General features: G+C 43.4%; 1 protein-coding gene across 3 annotated transcripts in view; it reads left to right on the top strand.

The window, feature by feature from the left end:
* MYLK4 (myosin light chain kinase family member 4) overlaps window positions 1-17,473 on the top strand; it is an 82,035-nt gene extending 64,562 nt beyond the window's left edge. For all 3 annotated transcript variants that reach the window (XM_045811693.2, XM_045811695.2, XM_087858236.1), the window contains 9 exons: window positions 283-376; window positions 451-560; window positions 1,500-1,641; window positions 4,411-4,481; window positions 5,295-5,423; window positions 6,241-6,393; window positions 9,531-9,609; window positions 12,956-13,025; window positions 15,689-17,473. In XM_045811693.2, the coding sequence (XP_045667649.1) occupies window positions 283-376; window positions 451-560; window positions 1,500-1,641; window positions 4,411-4,481; window positions 5,295-5,423; window positions 6,241-6,393; window positions 9,531-9,609; window positions 12,956-13,000 (823 nt within the window). In that variant the 3' untranslated portion in view covers window positions 13,001-13,025; window positions 15,689-17,473. The remainder of the gene's footprint in view (window positions 1-282; window positions 377-450; window positions 561-1,499; window positions 1,642-4,410; window positions 4,482-5,294; window positions 5,424-6,240; window positions 6,394-9,530; window positions 9,610-12,955; window positions 13,026-15,688) is intronic.
* The last annotated feature ends 4,756 nt before the right edge of the window (window positions 17,474-22,229 follow it).

Below are 22,229 nucleotides of genomic sequence, written 5' to 3'. Positions count from 1 at the left end.
TCTCGAATTTTAGGGTGCGTAGGAATCGCCCAAGGAACTCTGTGAAAATGCAGATTCTGGGGACTCACCTTGGATTCTTGCCTCAGTAGGTCTGGGGTAGGGCCAGGAAACCCCTCAGCTCGTGACGGAGAGACCACACTTCAACATTATTTTAGAAGTTTATTGGCTACAGTAGACACACTAATAGGTTTGCTCATTCAAACCCCCAAAGAGCAATGCCCCGACAGCTGCGTCTTCCACTTGGCCCCACCTCACGCTGCACCACGTCCTCTTCTTCGGCAGGGGGCGCTTTGGCCAGGTCCACAAGTGTGAGGAGAAAGCAACAGGTCTGAAGCTGGCGGCCAAGGTCATCAAGATCAAAGGCACGAAGGATAAGGTAAAGTCCGTGCAAATGTGGATCTCTCCTTACCATTATCTTCACTTCGCTAAAGCATCTTTGCTTCTTCTCAGGATGAAGTGAAGAACGAGATCAACATCATGAACCAGCTGGATCACGTGAACCTCATTCAGCTCTACGATGCCTTTGAGTCTAAGAATGACATCGTCCTGGTCATGGAGTAGTACGTGTTCTCCCCGCCCCTCCCCCTCGCCTGCGCAGCTGCACGCGCGCATCCAGGGCGGCCCGCGGCACCCGGGACTAGGCGGCTGTCGCTCTGTCCTGCGGCGGAAGCGGCGAGATCCGTGCCTGGAGCACTTCTGATTCTGACTGGCATATGGCCGACAATTGATCAGTTTCAGAAGGAAAAGTACCTAGGAATACACATCTCCGTGTGTGACTTTACTGAGAAGAGGTAGAATGACATCACAGACCCAGCTTTAGAGCTGAGCTGTCTCGTCAAAGCCAGCCTAAAGGTTATTCCGGTTAACCTGAAGGAAGGTGATTTTTTGAACTACGTTTTATTTTCGACCTAATCATTAATACAAAGTTCACATCAAATTCTTAATAATTGGGGCTAAGAGACTTCCATTTAAATGGACTTTTATAAAAAATTAGTAAGTAGCTAGAAAGTGAGTAGTTCTAAATAACACTGGATCAGTATTATGATTCAGTTCATTCTTTCCTCCGTTTGGGGCTTTATCATCGCGCAAGAGGAATTTTGGGTACTAAAATGTCTAGCATCAGAAGCACATAGGAGCACTTCAGCACTGACACTAGTCTGAGGAGACCCTGTTTGACCTGTGCTTGGTATTCGGGATTCCTCGCCCTGCCTTGTAGGGTCCTCTTTGTCTTCCGTATATGTTAGGAAATGGCAGAGCTGCAGCTGCTGGGTGGGTGACAGGGACCTTGAGACCTTCCGGCTGTGAAATTGATGGTAGCTGAAATAAGAGCCTGAGCCTAAGCATCATCTAGCTGAGATAGTGACGGAGGTGGAAACGTCACTGGGCACACACACCTGCTGGAAGAGTTAGGGGAGCTTAAACACCCAGCTGCTACTCCAGGAAATAGCTGTGTTCATGAAGGAGTCATACTCAGGACTTCACGTCTCTTCCCTCTGCAGCGTGGATGGAGGGGAGCTGTTTGATCGCATCATCGATGACAACTACAATCTGACCGAGTTTGACACCATCCTGTTCATCAAGCAGATATGTGAGGGCATAAGACACATGCATCAGATGTACATTCTCCATTTGGATCTGAAGGTAGAGCGCGTTCTGTTTGGTATGAACCCCCCCCTCCCCGTGGATCAGTGAGCCTCGTCAGATACTCTATGCCAGCTTGGGAAATTTATGCTCTTATGAGGTACATATTCGGGAATTAATAAAAACCTGGATTCTTAGCGTCATCTCCCCATTCCCGGCTTCCGTCACCCCCTAATATTTGAGCATCTCCACCTTCAGGGACTAGTATTCAGATTCTTGTAACTTGCCTGTGTGAAAGGAATCCACATGGGAGATGCTTTCCCGAAAAGTTTAGAATTAAAACCACCACCACCACCACCACTACCACCACCATGGTATCCTTGCTGTGCCCCTCTCATTTTTAGAATAAGTAGGTGGGAGGATTTTAGCTAACTCAGAATTCCCTAGTGGTAGCCACGTTTTCCAGCTCTTCAAGCATCCTTAGCACTCTCAAACTCTTTTGGGAGGTGCTGGACTTTAGGGATTTATTTTTCTGTGGGCATGCTAGAACATTCAGAGAGACCTATGGCAGAATGGGATGCAGCCAGAAAGGCGATGCTAAAATGCTGAGGAGAGGAGAAGGGTGGTGGGAATGGGGCTGGCACCACATTGGACATGGTGGAGAACCATGTGAGCAGCGGGGAGCCAAGCCACCTGCCTTTCTCCTCTTACTTAATGACCCTCCCCTTTTGATCTCTCTCCCATTATGAAGTGCCTAGAATTGGACTATACATAGGTAGAAGCAGTGAAAGACCCAGGCTCAATAACTCTGATCAGCTCTAATGTTGGGGCTAAGTATCATAAGTTACCTCTTCTTGTGTGGCACAATCGTTTTCCCATTTCCCTGCTTGCACAGCATGATCATAAGATAAAATATATATTCTCTATAACATACCATCTATTGCAAGTCACTGGGCATTGTAGAGCTAAATAAATTTAACTTCCTTAAATTGGTTTCCATGGTCCTCTCTTCTTGTAACGTAGCTGCCCTCACTGGCTTGATTTATGTGTGCAACCTCTCCCATTCACAGGGCAGGAAGAAGGGGTACAGAAAAGACAAAGTCAGAGGTTGAAAATCATTAGCAAAGCCCTTGGCTTCGAGCTGAGTTTGATAATGTGTATTTCCGTGGAGAATTTTCCTTGAGTGTAGATATTCTGCAGATATGCCTAAAGGGATTTGATTGGCAACTAAAACTAGGACCTGACCTGTCATAAGTCAAACAGCTCTGTATGTGGCTTCATAACATTGATTGAGGACTTGCAATGGGCAATTTTAGTTATGGCTTGTAGGTAAAGATAATAGTAAAGGCGACAGCTGGATGGGTCATTAAGGACCACTCATCCCTCGCAGAGAGCTCCTTGGAGGAAAAGGGCCCAAAATATTAAGAGTGCTTGTCACCATGGAGGGGAGATTATAGGTAACTTAAAAATGAAAAATGGTCTCCCTTATATTTTTCTGTGTTTTGAAAATCTTAGTCAATGAATATGCTTTCATTTCATAGTTAGAAAATTTTTTTAACTTTTTAAAGTGCCCTCGAAGCTGTAAACATAGTTTTACATCATAGTATTCTTTGACAATTGGACAGCTTTATTCATATCGGTCAGTTATTTAAGCCCGAAACCAAATGTTCCTCTAGAGAATCCATTTCTTTAGAAACAGCTTTTACTCATAGACCCCACTTTTAGAGATATTTTAGAAAAGAGCTTCCAAAGACATTATGCCAACCAAATGGTCCATTGAATGTTGGTAAGGAGACAGTACATTATTTCATCAAGCTCTTCTTAGTTTCTGATCTCATTTGAACCTCCTCTCCACCCAGACAGGCAGGGGAGGGACAGCTGTGATTCCACCTAAAGAATGGGACATGGGATCCTGGGGATTCAGCACCTCGGCTACATGCACGCCAGCTGTTAGGGAGGAGCTGGGACGAGAGCTTGAGAGTTCCAAGCAATTCTTTGAAAACTGTATTTCTCTTTCATGGATGATCTAGATTTTAAATCAAATCCCCTATTTTTCTCAGATGTCAGTGGTTCTGACCTAACAAATACAGGCACACTCGTAAGACCTTCCATAAACACTGAGTTGCAATGCTACTATCGATGCTTCTCCCTCTTCACCCCCCAAGACTGTCGGCTTGACAGAGAGCAAAGTCTTACCAGAGTCGAACTCCCAGGGAACACTTAGTCAAGGGTTTGGGTACTGAGAACAAACTCAGCAAAACGTTGGAATTGCTGAGAAGGAAGAATGAACGAGGGGGAAGTCTTCCTTTTACACATGACTTTCCCATAGACTAAGCACAAAGGGAAAATCTGGAGGTCAGGAGCGTTCATATTGCATACTCAGTGTGGGGGTTTACGAATCAGGCCATTTCTCCTGGAACTCATAAATCCTCAGGAAAGATATTCCTCCAAGAGGGGGAAATTCATACTTAATAATTTTAGGGGGGCAGATGTCAAGTCTGAGACAGCCTCCACCAGTCTGTTTGGCAGGTACTGAAGCGGGCTCCTTGTCTTTCTTCCCTCAGAGAGGCCTCTGCCTGAACTCACACATTATGGTAAACTGCAGAACCAGGGAGAGGGACAGGCAGGGTAATGCAAGGTTGGCAGGGTACCCACAACCTCATCCACCACAAAATTAAAGGAGAAAATACCCACACAGACGAGCCAGACCCAAAGTGAAAGGCCTGATATGTTTTTCCTGAGCATCGTTGTATTTTTAGTTGTGGTCCAAGGACAATTTGAGTGAATGATGGTTGTTTTCATTGCTAATGTGTCTCTTTCTCCTGGCAGCCTGAGAATATCCTGTGTGTGAGTCGGGATGCTAAACAAATAAAAATTATTGATTTTGGATTGGCCAGAAGGTATGTGTATCTGGACATAGGTGTGTGAACGGAGGTAGACAGCAGGATGGTGCTCTGTCTTTGGAAAGATAAATCTGATATACCTCTCGGTTTTAGACTCTCATTTAGAACTAACTTGTCAAAAATTATATTCCAGCCTTACCTTGCTGATTTTGGAACTGGAATATGTAGAGGTTTCTAGTAGGTATCCAGGAAAAAAATAAGAACACTTAAAATCTCATACAGTGAAGTTATTAAATTTGAAGACATTAATTTAGAATTTGTAAGTTTGTCTTAGTCTTTTATATTCGTTCTATCCATTAAAGAGAAGATTTACATTAAAAATTTGAGTAGTGTAAACGAGATCGCGAAGGGTTCTGGTACATACAAGATTCTTAAGTGAAAAAAGAGTTTATATGTGGACTTCGGCACATTAATGATGAATATAAAATGGATGCAAATAATTGCATTTCATTTATTCATTAATATGGGCTTACTCAAGCCATCGGCATGTCAAGGGTTGTATCAGTTTTCCTTTTGTTGTGTTCTAGAATTCAGGTGTTCTAATTATTCTCAGCGGCTTTCCCCACCACTGTTTCAGATTATTAAGGTTTTATAGTATGAATTACGACTCTCAAACTCCTGGAACTTTTTTTTTTTTTACAAGTTTTTAACACTGTTTCCTAAACACACGATTTCCTTTAAAGCCTGTGATTTAAAATTTGCTGTGTGGTTGAAGTTATTTTGTCTTATAGACTGCATGTTTTCAGTTTCTACGATTGTTGATGTTTGATCGACCCTCTCCATCCGTCCACTTTCTCTCCTGAATTCCAGATACAAACCCAGAGAGAAGCTGAAGGTGAACTTCGGAACTCCGGAATTTCTTGCTCCCGAAGTTGTGAACTATGATTTTGTTTCCTTTGCCACTGACATGTGGAGTGTGGGCGTCATTGCTTATATGCTGTAAGCAGATCTCCAGTCGCTCTGACACTTATACACATGCATAATAGCCCAATTTAGATCTTTTAGCAAATAAATAACACCGCGCCATGTTGAGTCACTTTCTGGGCTCTGTGAATCCTGTGGGTGAAAGGAATAAGTTCTTGCCCTGTACATCACCTGAAAAAGTAAATATATGTCTACTTGTAATCGCTTTAACTCTTAGGACACCACCTAATGCCCTAAAAGTAATTAAAAAGCAACTTGTGTCCTGATCTCCTAAATGACGAAGGCTAGCCTTACTCGTCAGGGGACCCTTTGGCATTTGCCATCTGAGCGTGTGGCAGACTTTAGCAGCTGTAAATGCTTTTTTTTTTTTTTTAAAGATTGTATTTATTTATTTGACAGAGAGAGAGGCAGCCAGAGAGAGAGGGAACACAAGCAGGGGGAGTGGGAGAGGAAGAAGCAGGCTCCCAGTGGAGGAGCCTGATGTAGGGCTGGATCCCAGGGCTCCAGGATCATGCCCTGAGCCAAAGGCAGACGCTTAACCACTAAGCCAACCAGGTGTCCCTGTAAATGCTTTGAAAAGGAAGTTGTGTTCTCCTTAGAGATTTCATATTTCAGGGTGGCCGCTGACTCCATGGCTGCAGGTGTTTCATTAGGGACCGGGGTGGGGGAGCGAAGCGTTCCTGATTGCAAAGATACATGATAAAATTATGTTTAATTATCAGGTTATTTGCCTTCTCTCAGTTTTGAATGACAGAACTGAGAAAAAGCAACCTCTCTGTAAAGAGTTTGAAGCCATTTAAACAAGACTCACTCTGAATCCTGTGTCTTACAGACTGAGTGGTTTGTCTCCCTTCCTGGGTGACAATGACGCTGAGACCCTGAACAACATCCTGGCCTGCAGGTGGGACTTAGAGGATGAAGAGTTTCAGGACATCTCGGAGGAGGCCAGAGAGTTTATCTCCAAGCTTCTGATTAAGGAGAAGAGGTAACCCAAGTTGGTTCTGGGCTCTGGAAGAAGGAGGGATAATAGAGAAGCATAGGCTACCACAATTCACGGAAGTAATTCCCGAATTCTCTTTGTGACGTCTCCGATGCCCGTGCAAAGTTGTAAATGGAAGGAGTTTGATGCTCTTGACCTTGCTTACTGAGATCGGGGACTGGTTTGGTCACCAGGCTTGAAAGGGGCTACAAAAACTTCCCTGCTTCTGTCTTTTGCAATAAGTCTCTAGCAATTAGGGGCTCTTGCTGGGCCTCAAAATGAAGGGTTTGGGATAAGTTATTTCCATAACCCTTTTCACATCTACAAAGCACATATCCGGCTCTGTGTAGCTGAACACTTAACTGTCATTTCATTTCAGAGCCTGCTGTGGGCCAGACTATGCCAAGTGCTTTATAGGCCTGTCCCCTCTCCAAGAGATGGGAATTATCATTACTGTTTTATGGGTGAGACTCTAAATAGTTTGCCCAAGTTCATATGGCTAGTCAGTGGCAGAACTGAGCACCAAACACGTCCACCTTCCCCTAAGGCTGTGCATTTAAATCTTACATATTACACGGCCTTCTATTTTCTGTCATGTTAAAACCACGTTAATTCAAAATTCAGCAGATGGAGGTGCCTGGGTGGCTCAGTGGGTTAAGCGTCTGCCTTCGGGGATGATCTCAGGGTCCTGGGATCGAGCCCTGGCGGGCTCCATGCTCAGCAGGGAGTCTGCTTCTCCCTCTGCCCTCTCCCCTACTTGTGCTCTCTCTCTCTCTCTCTCTCAAATAAATAAAATTTTAAAAAGGAATTCAGCCCATGAAGAAGAGTGACCTTGAAACAGACGGGCTTGCATTTTAGACTTAGAGGTGGGGGAAGGACATGGTGATTTAGTCAAAAACACTGTTTCAAATGGTTTTATATCTAAAATGTAGAATGATAAAGGGTATTTAAGATTTTCAAGACCAACAATACTTGCTTCATTGTTTTATTATCTTTATGGCTTTTAGGTCATTAGTAAACATGACCGTGAACAGGTGGGAGGGTGTATTTTGAGGAAGGGGACTAACGAAGCGACATGGGTCCGGAGCAGTACCTGACACCAGGGAATTGCTTCATCAACAGTCTGCCGGGAATGCGCCTGGGGCATTGAGAACACCTGCGTAAAGTCCAGTCCCTGCCTTCAGGTGACCCATGGTCCAGGAGAAGAGATAGGCATTTTTTAAAAGATAGAATACAATGTAGTTAAGAGTCTATTGAAAAGGGTCAGTCAGGACCGCGTCCTAGAGGGTAAGGAGGACTTAGCCAGGCAGGGGTATCAGTGCAAGGCGGGGGCACTGCACAGACATGGGTTTTATCTTTAATGGAAAGGCACAACTGATGCTACTATTACGATGATTATTATTTGTATGTCACTGAGCACCAGGCAGTGGACCGATGGAAAATGTCAACTCTCTCACATCTTTGGTGGATGAGATGTACATTTACTGAGAATCTATTCGACAGATACACTTTTATGTGTTATTTGATCTAATGCTTTGGATTAAATGAGGAAACGGAGGCTGACAGCAGTTAAGCAGTCACAGGGCTAGCACAGGGCAGAGTCATAGCCACCCCTGGTGGCCTCCAGCGCCATGCCCTGCCCTCTCCTTTGGTCTGAAGGCTTCACTAATACCTTAGGAGGGACAATTACACATTTGGGCAGAATGACAACTGGCTGAGTATTCAAATCAATAGGTGGATGAAACTAAGGCCAACACCTGATACCACTATCATGGAATAAATTTCTGGGTACAGAAATAAACTCAAAATTCTATTAAAAAATTAATTTTAGTATTATGTTATTGTTAACTTTTTAATGGTCAACTTTGAGATGTTTGCATTACAGTGAAGAAATAATAATTTTTGGCACTGTCAGCTTTTGGAGCGCTTCTGAGGGTCCAGCACTGAAAATTTATGGTATTCAATAAAATAGCACTTCTGTCTGAGGTTGATGGAGGTCAATAGTTTTAAAACGTTATACCTGCCTGTTTAAGGTCCTATTAATGGTGATGTTGTCACCAAGTTATTAAACTTGCCTTCACGGATTAAAATAAAGAGTTATCGTCTCTTCCAATCTTATACTTAAATGTTTGGTAGCTGATGAAGCAGTTTTCCTGAAGCAATGTACAAACTGGAGCCCCGTGACCATCGGAAACAACGCTCTTGGTACGGTTTCAGAAGTAGACTCCAGATCGTTGCACTCACTCATAGTTTTTATTTTGAAAGGTTATTTGGTTTATTGTGATAAACGTTAGCACACAAGGCAAGTTTACAAAACTTGAAATTAGAATATAATATAATCTCTATGATTCTTTCCCATGCTATTTTTAAAAAATTGTATAAATATTTGCTGGCTCAAAGTAATATGGTTTCTTTGTAAAGTTATCTAATGTTCTCTCAGTACTTATACGAACTCTTCATCTATTTAAGTCTTCAAAATTTATGTTTTTAAAGGTTTCTTTATTTAATTTGACAGAGAGAGAGAGAGAGAGAGAGAACAAGGGGGAGGGGCAGAGGGAGAGGGAAACAGAATCCCAAGTCGATTCTGCATTGAATGTGGCGGAGCCCGACGTGGGGCTCCATCTCACGACCCTGAGATCACGACCTGACCTGAAACCAAGAGTTGGATGCTTAACCTACTGTGCTACCCAAGTGCCCCCCAAATTTCTTAATTCAAAAATTAGTAATACATATATTCAAAAATTTTAATATATAAATCATGTTTGCAATTATCAAGAATCATTGTAGCATTTTGCTCTTGCAATCGTACGTATGCATTTATTTCTCCACTGACTGATAGAAGTTCAATACGTGAAGCCCAAACACTGCATAAAAAATGGTTACTTGTATTGGAAAGTAGATGTTCAATTATGAACAAGAATTTTGAATTATTTGCCTTAATTGTCTTACTGCTGTTGTTACCCTGATTGGATTTGATGATAACCTACGATCATCAATGATAGTTCCAGAGAAGATGGAATTGCCTGTGAATTTGACGTTTGGCCATCTGGTCTCCCAAAGGCAATGGCCAGAGCTGAGGTGAATGACAGATTCAGGCCTCCTTGGCGTGTCTCTGCTAACAGCCATTCCGAATTTCCCTTTAGTTGGAGAATAAGTGCAAGTGAAGCTCTCAAGCACCCGTGGCTGTCAGACCACAAGCTCCACTCCAGACTCACAGCACAGGTAACTGAGACTTGTTGCTTTTCCTCTCCTTTTCTAGCCAACCTCAGTCTTTCGATGATCAGCGGCTAAAAGCATCTTAGGAATATAAATATATATGAAGGAGACTCTTACCAAAGACTGAATGAAGATGACCTAAGTACTTGTGGGTTTTTAAAATCTTTTTTTCCCCAAGTTTCTATTTAAATTCAGGTTAGTTAACATACAGTGTAATATTAATTTCAGGTGCAGAATTTAGTGTTTCATCACTTACTGCGATACCCGGTGCTCATCACAAGTGCCCTCCTTAATCCCCATCCCTCATCTAGCCCATCCCCCTGCCCACCTTCCTCCATCAACCCTCAGTTTGTTCTCTATCGTTAAGAGCCTGTTCCCTGGTTTGCCTCTCTCTCTTTTTTTTCTTTTTTCCTGAGTACTTGTTGACAATAATTGAGCCCACACTCTGTGTTAACTTCGTACAATAAAATCCCTAATCTACTCTTATTAATAGCCTTAATTGCCATTTACGTTCGGCAGCCGTCTGTCCTTTTGGTACAGATTCCTTTCCTAAGCTTCAGATCCATATATCCCCCTGTGTACTTGACATTTCCATTTGGATCTTCTCAGTCCTAAACTGCACTCATCTTCCCCACCTCCCCTCATCCTCCTACCATCCTTCCAGAACGGCCTCCACTGAGTGGCCTCAACCAGACCCCCGGGGTCTGGCTGTTTCCTTCCTCTCCTCCATCCTCCCATCTCATATTTAATTTATCTCCAAGTTCTGTACATTATTTTCCCTAATGACTTCTCGAATCTGTCTAACCTTCTCCATCCCCTTGGTTATCCTGGTGCATGACACCCCTCATCTGAATTACTATTAACAGCTTCCTCCAGACTTTCTCCACCCACATCCCTATGGATTATACAAATAACACAGAACCAAAAATGTAACATTTAAGTAACTCAACTAAACACTTAGGTTGTTTAACCGGCCAAGGTATATAGAGAGGCAATAAGCGATCTCTGCCTTCAGTCCTCGTTAGGGAAGGTCTGACACGAGCATCAGTTAAGATGGCGGCTGTCATGCCCTGGAGTTGTATGCGTTTGATACACTTTCATTCCCTCCATCTCTGCTCCCCATCCTCCCTACTCCCCAGGGTTTTGGAATGGAGCTTTTTCACTGACCAACAAACCTTGGAATGACTATACTTCAGGTACTCATTTTTTCCACATCCAGTTTTTATTGAAATTAACTTTACTTCTAAATTCAGCATCAGTACTAAGTTTTATTTGTGTCTGAATATACCTTTCCTTGATAATTGGTACTGATGTCAAGTAAAAATAGACTTTTTACCTAGTTGGTACCTCACGCAGACTACATAAACTGCTTATTAGGGTTACCAACCTATTTTGGGCCAATTTTCCACCAATGTATTTTTATCCAAGCTTATTGGTGTCCAAATACACTTTGACGTGGTAGGACAATATGGAGACCACAGCAGATAAATAATGGCATTATACAGTTTAAAAAGTGCTTAAAATATTTTTAAAACCACCTAACAACAACAAAAATCACCTTTTTGTTATTTTATCCAACTGTTAGTACCTAGGTGAATAGATATTTCAAGAATGATGGGGATTTGAAAAAAAAAATCCATTGTAGAAATCTAGTTAGTTATCATTAAAGTTACAATTATATGGCACCGTGCCAGGCACTGTTCTAACTACAAAAATTAATTCATTTAATCCACAAACCAATTCTCTGAAACAGGTACTGTATTCTCCTCATATACATGAGGAAACAGGGGTTAAGTACTTGTACAGGATCCCACCAGGCGAAAAATGATGGAGCTATCATCCCAGTGTAGACAGGCAGGCTGTGGAGTCTGGGCAGAGCTTCACCACTCTGCTATCCTGCTGGATAATGGGCTTCTGGGCAAAGGGGGCCTGATGATGTTTCCAGAACTCCTTCTGTACTATACATTTTTGGTGTTACTGAAAGCCAGTATTCAAGCTTAATGTACTTTATTTTTTAAGGAAATATTAAGACTAGATTTTTCCAGAAGATTCATTTTTGGAATAATCCCGGTTCTGATACATACTATAAAATCAGAATTTAACTTTATGTTGAGAATTTAAGTCTCATCCAAAACTATTTACTACTTGAATCTAACTTCTATTTTAAAAGTCTTTCCTGAACTTTTATTTATGTCTTTTAATTGTTTCATGCTTAAAAGCACTTACCATTTCTTAAACTCTAAGCCTGCCTATAATCACTCAGTAAATTTAAGAAGGACTTTTTTCCCCAGGAATTAAAGCCCTGTAGCTCTCTGCCTTCTGTATTATGTTCTTCCATTTCTAACCATCATATATAACCCATCTTCCATCAGAAACAGCTCTCAGCTGGAGTGGAACAAAGCATTCCCAAATTACAAATCTGTTAGAACTCATCAAGCACCCACTGCAGACTTAATAAATGCTTTGGGCCTGGAGGAAGGAAAACTGAACAACTATGACATTGTTTCTTTCCTGCCAGAACTAATAAACCTCTACCTTTCCTTCCCATTTCCAGCTTTATGACCTTAGATCATGCCCTTTTTCCAATTTACCAAACTCATAAAATAACTTAGAACCTGATATTCCACATTTGTCCATCTGTTCTCTAATTCACCAAATCATTACTTCATTAATGACAACTCTGATCATCTTACTCCCTCATCAAATATTCTTCAAGTGTTCCCTGTCGTGCACACCAAACAAGCATACCCAGCAGTCCAGGCCTGCTCTGACTCGCCGTGGTCTCTGGTGTCTGGTCCTGTCTCTGCTACGGCTTCCGGATCAGCTCACTTGCTAGAGCAAGTGCCTGAGACCTACTTTAAACCCCACCTCCTGTAAGACGGCCCTTCTTAATCCCCAAACTGGAGGTGCTCTCTCCATCTTCTTGAACCTCTTGTGGCACTTAAGTAACTCTTGAAAACTTTTGGAAGAAGCAACATCTTTGTCCTCACCTGGTCTGTCTTGACTCTCATGCTTTGTCAACATGAATGTTTGTGGAAGTGAGTTTTGACAAAACACACATGTAAAAATGAAGTGTCGTCAGATGCCAAGCTCTCTATTTCTGACCCTGAGAGGAAAAGTAGTGATGACAAGGGAAAGTGGGGACATGCTCGAGCTGGACACTGAAGGTGGGTCAGTGTATCTGTCAGAGGGTCATGAACAATGTAGGCTTCTAGAACATCTCTCTAAGAACATCATCTATTCTGTAGCAAGTTATTGACTCTTCAGGTGTTCTCATATCAGAAGTTAGGAATGAAACGATTAAAAAAAAAAAAGTTCTAATCGTTCTCCAATTGTCTTCTGGTTTCCCTAGAAGAAGAATTGTTGCTCTAATGCGAAGAAACTTGTGACCAAATAGTCCATGGAAGGCAACCATTTGAAAGGTTGGTCTTGGGTCTTTTACTAAAGAGGTGTTTTTGCAAGCCTTCGGAGAGGAGAGCAAGAAATAAGTCAAATGTGTGTTGAGCTATGTGGGAAGCGCTGCGATGTTTCTGCTGAAGGGGAGGGGCTGATTTTTAGACTGCCATGTGTGCAGCCTGAATCTGCCATTTTCTAGCAGAAAAATCTGCTTCCTCATTTGTGCATTGGAGATAGTCTTACTTCCTATGTTCATTGAGTGGCTCCAATGAGCTAATCCAAGCAAAGCCAGGAGACCAGGGCCTGCCACATAGAAGGTGCATGATGTTAGCTCAGGGGGTGCCAATAACTGAACAGGACAGTGTCTGCTAGTCCTCACAGTTGTGTGGGGTCAGAGGAAGTATTTGTATTTTTTTATATTGCTGGGGAAACCAATCTCAGAGACTCTAGACTCAATCGCTCCCCCAAAGCTGTGTTGCTAGTATGTGGTAGAATGTGACTTCTGAGGAGTCTCTGAATGTAAAGCCCATGCTCATTTTTCTTCCCTGAGCTGTCTACTCTTGGACCTTGAAGAACCACCACTTCATAGAAAGGCTCTACCCTGCTTAGAATTCTGTCAGAATTCTTAAGATACAGTTTTTCACATGAACCCCTTTGATTATATCAATAAGCTAGCTTAATTTATGCTCTAAAGAAGGCTAAGGCCGTGCACTTGTTACAGAGGACTTCCAGAAATCCCAACATTTATGTCGTTGTTGGGGGGTCCATTTACCCTCCAGCAAGTCGGTTCTCTAATTTGGGGCGGTAAGTCCATGGCCATTGTTGCAACTCAATTATAACAAATGTGTAAGACTTATGAGTCTGTATTCTTGCTGCCCACTGGTCTTACTCTTTTATTCTGATTGGTGTTTATTCTGGTCCTCAAGTTTTTGTTTGTCTGTTTGACTCTGTATTCTTGTAAGCTGCCTTGACCCTTTCATAGAATAAGATCAGGCAGAAATAAATCAATAAATCATAACAAAAGTCACAGACCAGAGTTAGGAAAGCATTCAGCCTTCGGTGCATGGGTCACTTACTTAGAAGTCTATCATTTATCTAGAAATCTATGAAACATCAACAGAAAGCCCTGGGCTTCCTACTTACAAAGACCACTCTCACGTGTCAAAGTAAAGTTTTGGGGAAAGTAGAAGATAGCTTTATGTCTTGTGACAATGCGGAGAAGGAAAGGACTCTCCGTGCTCCCAGGCGTGGGTCGTTGGGCTCTCTGAGGTGCAGCCCGGCCTTCCCTGTGAGTGGTGGGCACCAGAGCCCACAGGCGGCTCTCCCTGCCAGTTTCATCCACAGTGACCACAAACCTCAAGGGTTCGCCACAAACTGCATTCCCACCATGAGCACTGGAGTCACTTTGGAGGCCTGGTAGGAATGAATTCATTGGATGACAGGAGGTCCCATTGCAAGGCAGGCCTGTGGCCAGGGTCTGGCAGGGAAAGAATGAGGAAGGAATGACAGTGGGAGGTGGTAGAGTCCTTCCATGTCACATTGGTGCTTTGAACCCAATGTGATGGAGGATGGTGGCAGCCCAAGCAGTGACAGTTATACAGAGGACAAAGACATTTGAGCCGGTCACACTGGTGCTGTTAGATACCGTTTTGGGTGGAATTGCTTGGTGCAGCCTTACTCTGAGTGTGGCCTGGCCCGCCTCTGCACAGTCACTCGGGCTGGCTGCCTTCCTCTCCTGGGTCCCTCCGGCTGCAGTTAGCCACAGAAATTCACCTTGGTTGCACTGCAGGCCGGGAAAGCTGTTTCAGGTCCATGGGATGTGGGCGCTTCCTAGTTTACTTTTTTCCTTCTTTTTTTTTCTCCCAAGTTAAAATGTAAGCTTAAGATATTAACTCTGAAAGGAGCCTCATTTGAGAAGAATTTTTTTTTCAAATCATTTTTTATAGTATTTCCTGCCAGGACAAGATGGGGGTTTTGGCAAGCTCTGTTGGGAGTAAAACCAACTTTGTGATAATATTGATTTTTAAAATCTGGTGGTTGAAGATTATTCCTGTGGAAAAAGAATGACTTCCAGGCCCTATGAATAAGGCAGGATCCACACTGTCAATTGACGCATATAAATCTCCTGCAATTTGTTAGAGGTTTTCTGATGCGTCGAGGAAACACTCTAAAAATCAACCCAGTGGCATTTCGCTCTGTGCTTCCATTCCACCTACTGCCAACCTGTGAAATATAAATTGAGGATACGTCCTCCGATGCACAGGAGTGAGGTAGGGCCACAAATGGCGTGCGGCCCGTGTCCCACGTGGTCATTAAGCAAATGAAAACATTCCCACGCCCGCTCCGCAATGTCCCTCTGATGCGGGGTCAAGCTGACAGGATAGCCAGTGTGGAGCTGGCTGTGCTTCACATGAAACAAAGCGGCCTTGTGCTTCGATTTTGCAAATAGTACAAAAATATCTTGCATAAACCAAAAAAAAAAAAAAAAAAAAAACCCAACCAACCCAACTCTGGTAAGCAGTGGAATCCTGCAAGGGGTTTCTTTCTTTCTTTCTTTCTTTTTTTTCTCTCACATGCACACATGCATTATAAAAAATCATGTGTGGTTTTCCTAAGGGGAACAACCAACTAATTACAATTTTAAAAGCCCTGCTGAATTAACAAGAGTCATATTTTGTTTGCTTTGCAGGAAAACTGCTGCGGTTGCTGCTGCTTTGGGAAGATTTTTGGAAAAATCAGCAGTTCTGATGCCTTGACCCCGATGATGACGGGTGGCCGTGGGGGGTGGGGGAGCCGCTGCACTTGAACTCGGAGCGCCCAGTTAAGGGGGTTGCCTAGTGCTGTGGTCCTGGGGGCGCAGACAAGCCCCGTGCCCCTTTCCTCACATCCCCACACCCCATGGTAGTACACAGTTGGGAAGATGTTTCCCTGGCATCTTCAGTTTTCAATGTTTGTTTTGTGATTTTGGTCGCCGGGGTAAGGGGTCCGTGACTTCTGCTCTCGCTCAGCTTGCTAGAGCAATCAGGCTGGAGATTTGTTTGAGACATTTAAACCCGGCGGATACATTTAGAGGGAGAAAACTGCTTCCAGTCTTTAAACCATGCCTTTCAAAGGGGCGATCAATATCGCCAGAAGAAAATTCTGTCTTTTGCACCCTTGAACACTTGGTTTCTCAGACTTCGTTGTTTTGATTTGGTCTGAAATCAGGTGAATCCGATTGATAAATAATTTGCTTTCTGGAACTTGTCATCGAATCCCGGGGCGAGAGGCATCAGACATCGTGTCTTCCATTTATTCTGAACTTTTCTCCCAGTTCATCAGGTTCTTCTGAGCAGCGAGTCTACTCTCAGATGAGTGACGCGCATGTCACAGGCACTCCCCGCTCTCTTCTGGCTGAGCATTCACGCGCATGAAATGCACTCGTTTTCACAAGTAGAACAAGAGGTGTCTGCTTCCGGCTCGTCTTTAGAATTACACCCTTTGGAATAATGGTGACAGTCACGAGAGCTTTCCTCACGCCGCCGCTGTCGAGGACCGAGGGGTCGTGTGCCTCCCGAGGAAGGAGGCACTTTGCTTCCAATGTTGAAACAACTTTGGAAATAGCGCTCAGGTTTCTGGGTAAATTCCAACATTTCTGAAGACCAGTGATCTCACCTACGCGAGTCTCGCATGGCTCATTGGTTGTGAAGAAAGAACATTCAGAAATCAAAGGTGAGGGGAACACTCCTGCTCACTCTTTGGATATGAGAATGATTTCCAGTTGGAAGCTTCTTCTTGTTCCTGAGCTCATGTGCCATTTCACTGTAGATCTTTAATAATGGAAGCGAACCCTACCATACACAGCACAGAAAGGCACGGGGCCTCTCAAGAGTGAAACGTGTGTGTCATTTCTTTGTGAAGAAGAGCCCGTGCAGAGCCGTAGGAAACTCCTATCACACATCCAGCAGCCCGCTCACCATTCAGTTTCTTAAGCTGCCCTTGTATTTCCCATTTCCAAATCACTCCTGTGTTGAGATCGGCTATAAGAACGTCTTTATTTTTAGCTGTAAATGGTTCTGGGCTCCAACAGTCACCATAGTCACCATACCAATGGCCATATTAGTGAGGGTAGTTTTAATTGGCATTGGCTTTTCTCCATCATTGCTCGTACCCACCTAGTGGATCTTTCTAGCATGCCCGTGAGTAACCATATGTGCAATGTTCTTATTCTCATGTGCAAGGTAAAGGGGAAGTAAAGACAGAAGAAAATGTGTAATTTAGTTAAGACCACATGCCAATTTAGTGGTCATGCTAGCTATAAAACTGACTCCTTTCCAGCTTTGCTCTTACATTATGATGCATTTCTTTGTTCCTTTGGCCTATGCATTTATCCAAGGTTGGTTTTCTCCTGTTCCTGTTATGTGACTATGCTTAAAATGTTTAATTTAGTTTCCTTAAAAAAAAAATACAAAAAAAAAAAACCCAACACAACAAAGCCCTGTGACTGAAGTGTTCTATTACTGTGCTATCTTTAGCTGATGGTATTCATCGAGTCTGGAAAAATACAAGCCAGTGCATGCATTAATACTCAGACCGCAGAGAGCTGGCATTCTCTCAGATGCTAAACAAGACACAAGGGTCTGATTTGAAACCCCTCCTGGAAGGGCGTTTTCTGTCCTGCGGTGTGGAATCTCTACCAGATAGAGCAGGAGGACTTTTGCACCCAGCCCCCATTCGGACGCACGTTGGCAGAGAACTTTCATCAGACCCCAGCACACATGGGAGAGGCAGCTGAGTCCAAAGGAAGGAATGATTTCTTTGTCAAATTAATCCACTAATGACCCTGCAGTCAGTGGGTGTGATTTTTTTAAAAAAGAGGTTTAGAAAGGAGACTCTACTTTAAAGACGGATCCCCTTTGCATTTGGAATTAAATTTCCACATTTGGATGGGGAGGCATCCCCTTGCCAGGCAGGGTGCCTTTTATACGAGAGCTGAGGATAGTTTGCATTGCAGAGCTGATTATTACAGTCTAGAGTTACAGAGAAATGGGAGCATTTCGGGCTCCTGCTCAGCCTGTTCCCTCCCTCCACGCCCGTGTGGCGGCTACAGAAGAACTGGTAACTTGGTAGATTGCCACTGTGATGGGAAAGGGGGCTTTGCACGGTGGACAAATCAAACCAGATGCAAGCATGGACCAGAGAAGCTGAGTCTGGCGAGACTGGGGCTATTGTGATCCATTTTTCCAAGAAGTCATTAGGATTTGATAGCCTGTATTGCTCCTCCGCCCTCCTAAGGGACGTTATGGCTTCAGTCACTTGCATTCGGCAGTAGCCATTTCTTTGGAAAAAGGCGGAAATTCAGCCCTGACGGGGCACTTCCCACTGCCTGGAGAGAAACACACCTCACACAGGATTCCAGAAAAAGCACGCCCCCATTTGTCATTTGTAAGATACCAACACTTCCCCAGAAGCTGTTGCTATTTAAAATTCAGGGAGAAAAGAGCTCATGCCCCAGTTGGTGACATAAAATATCTGATACAGATTCTCACCAGAACAACCTTGCGGGAAGACTTCTAGGTTGAAATGGGGTAATACTCATGTTTGTTTTCGTCTGACTCGAGACTGTTTTGCTTTCTTTCCTCGAAGATGTAAATAGGCATGCTGCTATTATTGTGGCATACTCTGATGTGAATGTGTTTTGAAAGATGTGTGAATTATGACATTTTCACCATTTTTATGGAAATTAGCATAGCTAATTTTTTCTTGTTTTAAAATCAAAATATGTATTTGATATTAGGGAAATGAGGGTCTTATTCTTTATTTCATTCCTTTTTTCTTCCTTCTGCTCCCACTACTCTTACTCTAGGCATGAGACAAATGCTGTCAGGATGCCCACATGTGCTAGTTCAGTTTGGATGACAGGCCAGCTGAGGGAACCCCACTTGGAAAGTCCGTCTGTGCAAGGGTGGCAAGATGGCGAGGCAGGTGTCTGTTTCTGGGCGATTTCAGCATGCGTGTAGGCTGTGCCCTTGCTGTAGCTCACTTCTCAAAAGCCGTGATGCTCCCTGCCTTGCTTTTGCTTTATCTTTTTTGATTTTTTTTTTTACTTCTTTCTCTTTTTTTTCAGTTAGAATCATAGTGCATCTTCTTATTCATCACAGTGTTCCCCTAAAGCCTTTTTAGGATAAAAATGGTATTTCCAAAAGGCAAATTGCTTGCTGTCCTAAAGGAAACTTGAAGCTGGGCTATTAGACAATTAGATGTTCGAGTCCTGGATGAAGGTGACTTCCTTGCTTAGCATGAAGTCAACAGTTTCTCCCACTAGAAGTTCCACAGATGTCTCCGAGCTCCATTTTCGTCAGGCGTGCTTTCAATAAGTGATCTCGATGTGGGTAGTTTCACCTTCCATGAAGGCTTATAACTCAACCACTACTTATTCAAAAGAGCAGAAAACATCAAATACCTGAATGTTCCTATCTTGAATTGTATGTATTTTGTAGTTGTCCCAGCCGAGAGATGTCAGTGAGTCCTTTCTATGAGGTTTAGTAGTGTAGAGAAGAAATAAAAATGGATTCTTAATGTGGTGATTGCATATGTCATGTCTATTTTTTATTTCTGAACATAGTTTCATTCAGCTGTATTTCTTTGCCTTATAAAGATGTATAACAGTCATATATGTATTATATTGAAGAATAAACATGGATCTTATTTATCCTTTGGTTAACGAGTTAGATTATTCAAAGACGTGGACTTGCAAAATGCAATAAAAACTCTGTCCTTTTTGATAAGTTCTGACATGCTAAAAATCCTGTGACATTTAGAACCCAATACCTTAAGAATAAGGTGTTTTTTTTTTTTTTTAAGATTTTATTTATTTGAGAGAGAGAAAGGGAGTGCATGAGCAGGAAGAGGGGCAGAGGGAGAAGCAGACTCTCCACTGATCAGGGAACCTGACCCCAGGACCCTGAGATCATGATCTGAGCCAAAGGCAGACACTTAACAGACTGAGCCACCCAGGCGCCCCAGAACCCAATGCCTTAAAAGAATGATGCCACACTACTTATTTGGGGCTCCAGAGGCATTCACATACTGGCTGGTCCACTTGAAAACAATGGTGGTTGCAATGTCCCCACACAGATTTAGGATTTTTTCTTCCTGTTAATGGAAAATATGGACTGAGATATATGTAAAGTGTCTAATGCCAGAACAGTGTTTAATAAATTATTAAGGCAATTAGCAATTCAATCCCTTTACTGTATCTTAGTGATTATTTCTCAGACAGGTGTCTGTAAGGTGTCTGCTTCAGAAAATCTGCTACTAAATATTTCAGTATATAATAACCCCCAGCCATCAGCTGCCACATTGCTTTCTGGGGTCAGCGTTGGCTGGAAATTCTGCTGGGAACCCTCAGCTCCAAGCATGCATGTGTGCCCGAGGATGATATGTGCTTCCCTCTCAACAGTCACATGTTAGTCCTGCAGTGACTGACCCCGACTCAGTGTCACCAACTTCTCCCACCCACCCGCCTGGCTTGAGACAGCCCCACCGAATTTCCTATTGTCTCACACAAGGGTATCCTATTCCTCTCTTTGGGACTCCAGTTGTTGCCCAGTTGGACCTCTAGGTGAGGCATTCTGACCTCTTCCCCAAAGTGAGGAAACCTCATGGATCATCTGTGATATTGTGATATTTTAAATACAATATATTTGGTCCCCTCCCTGGTCCTAGTGCAGAGCTCCTAAACCGTTGGAATTTCCTGAGTGAGAGGAGTATCTTTTGTTACTCGTGATCAGCCCCTTCCAACCACACTTGAGTTTATGTGACTGAGGTGACTCTTGGAGGATGGGGCTGGTTGTCTGAGGAACCAACCATGTGATTAGAAGTTTGGAACTTTCTGGGGCGCCTGGGTGGCTTGGTCCTTAAGCGTCTGCCTTCAGCTCAGGTCCTGATCCCAGGGTCCTGAGACTGAGCCCCGAGTCAGGCTCCCTGCTCAGTGGGGAGTCTGTTTCTCCCTCTCCCACTCTCCTTGCTTGTGTTCCTTATCTCACTGTCTCTCTCTGTGTGTCAAATACATAAATAAAATCTTAAAAAAAAAAAAAGAGGGTTGGAACTTTCAACCTCACCCCTACACCTCCAGGGAGGGAAAAGGAGCTGGAGATTGAGTTAATCACCCATGGCCAGTAATTTTATCTGTCATGCCTATGTAATGGACCTCTATAAAAACCCCACACAAAGAGGTTTGGAGAATTTCTGGGCTGGTGAACAAGAACACATCCATGTGCCAGGAGAGTGGCTTACCCCAAACTCCACAGGGACAGAAGTTCCTGTGCTTAGGACCCTTCTAGACTTTGCCCTGTGTACCTTGTTATCTGGCTGTTCATTTGTATCCTTTATTATGCTTTTTATAATAAAGTAGTAATAGTGAATAAAGTTTTCCCCTGGATTCTGTGAGCCATGGTAGCAAATTATTGAGCTTACGAAGGAGTCATGGGAAGCCTCGATGTGCAGTCATGTCGGACCAAAGTGTGGGTAACCTGGGGACCCACCACTTGTGATTGGTGTCTGAAGTAGGGGCAGTCTTGTGGGACTGAGCTCGTAACCTGTGAGGTCTGTGCGAACTCCAAGTAGCTCATGCCAGAATTGTTTGATACAAGGGAAAAACCCGCACATTCAGTGTCAGAAATGTTATGAGAAACGGTTTTCCTTTACCCTCCAATATTGGCACAATATAGGTCCCAATGGACAACTCCACCCTTTTACAGAAATAAATCTTCAACGGTGGAGTTTCAGGGCTTGGGACTCAGAGATAAGAACCAATCATCTTTCTTCCCTTCTCCTTGCTCTGTCCTAAAGTAGAGTGGGGCAATCTCATTCACTATCCCTCCAAAGGGAGGGCACTGCAACCCACTTCATGACTTCCTCTGACCACTCCTTGCTCTGAAAGGGGACACCAAGCCCACCTATGATCCACACCCATCAGGAAGAGAAGCGGTTCCTGATGCTTCTCCTTCAGAAACTTATTTCGACTGCTCTTCATACAGGGCTTCTCCAAGTGCTTGTAATTTATGTTCCCCAGACATTGCTGTGCGTACAGATAGGGTGTCATAAAAGGGACTAATTTGTATTTAGCTGGCTCATGGCCTCACCTGCAGAGCTTAGGGCCTCTGAGTCCCCTCCAAGCTCACCCGGTTATTTTTAGAGACTTTCAAAGTCTTCTCGCACGAGTTTCGGAGCCAGCACATCAGGGAGAG

The sequence above is a fragment of the Ursus americanus genome, chromosome 32 (assembly GCF_024610735.1).
Source record: "Ursus americanus isolate L20-20 chromosome 32, mUrsAme1.1.p, whole genome shotgun sequence".
Lineage (NCBI taxonomy): Eukaryota > Metazoa > Chordata > Mammalia > Carnivora > Ursidae > Ursus > Ursus americanus.
Note: the sequence above shows the minus strand (reverse complement) of the source record. Positions and strands in the feature narration are given on the sequence as shown.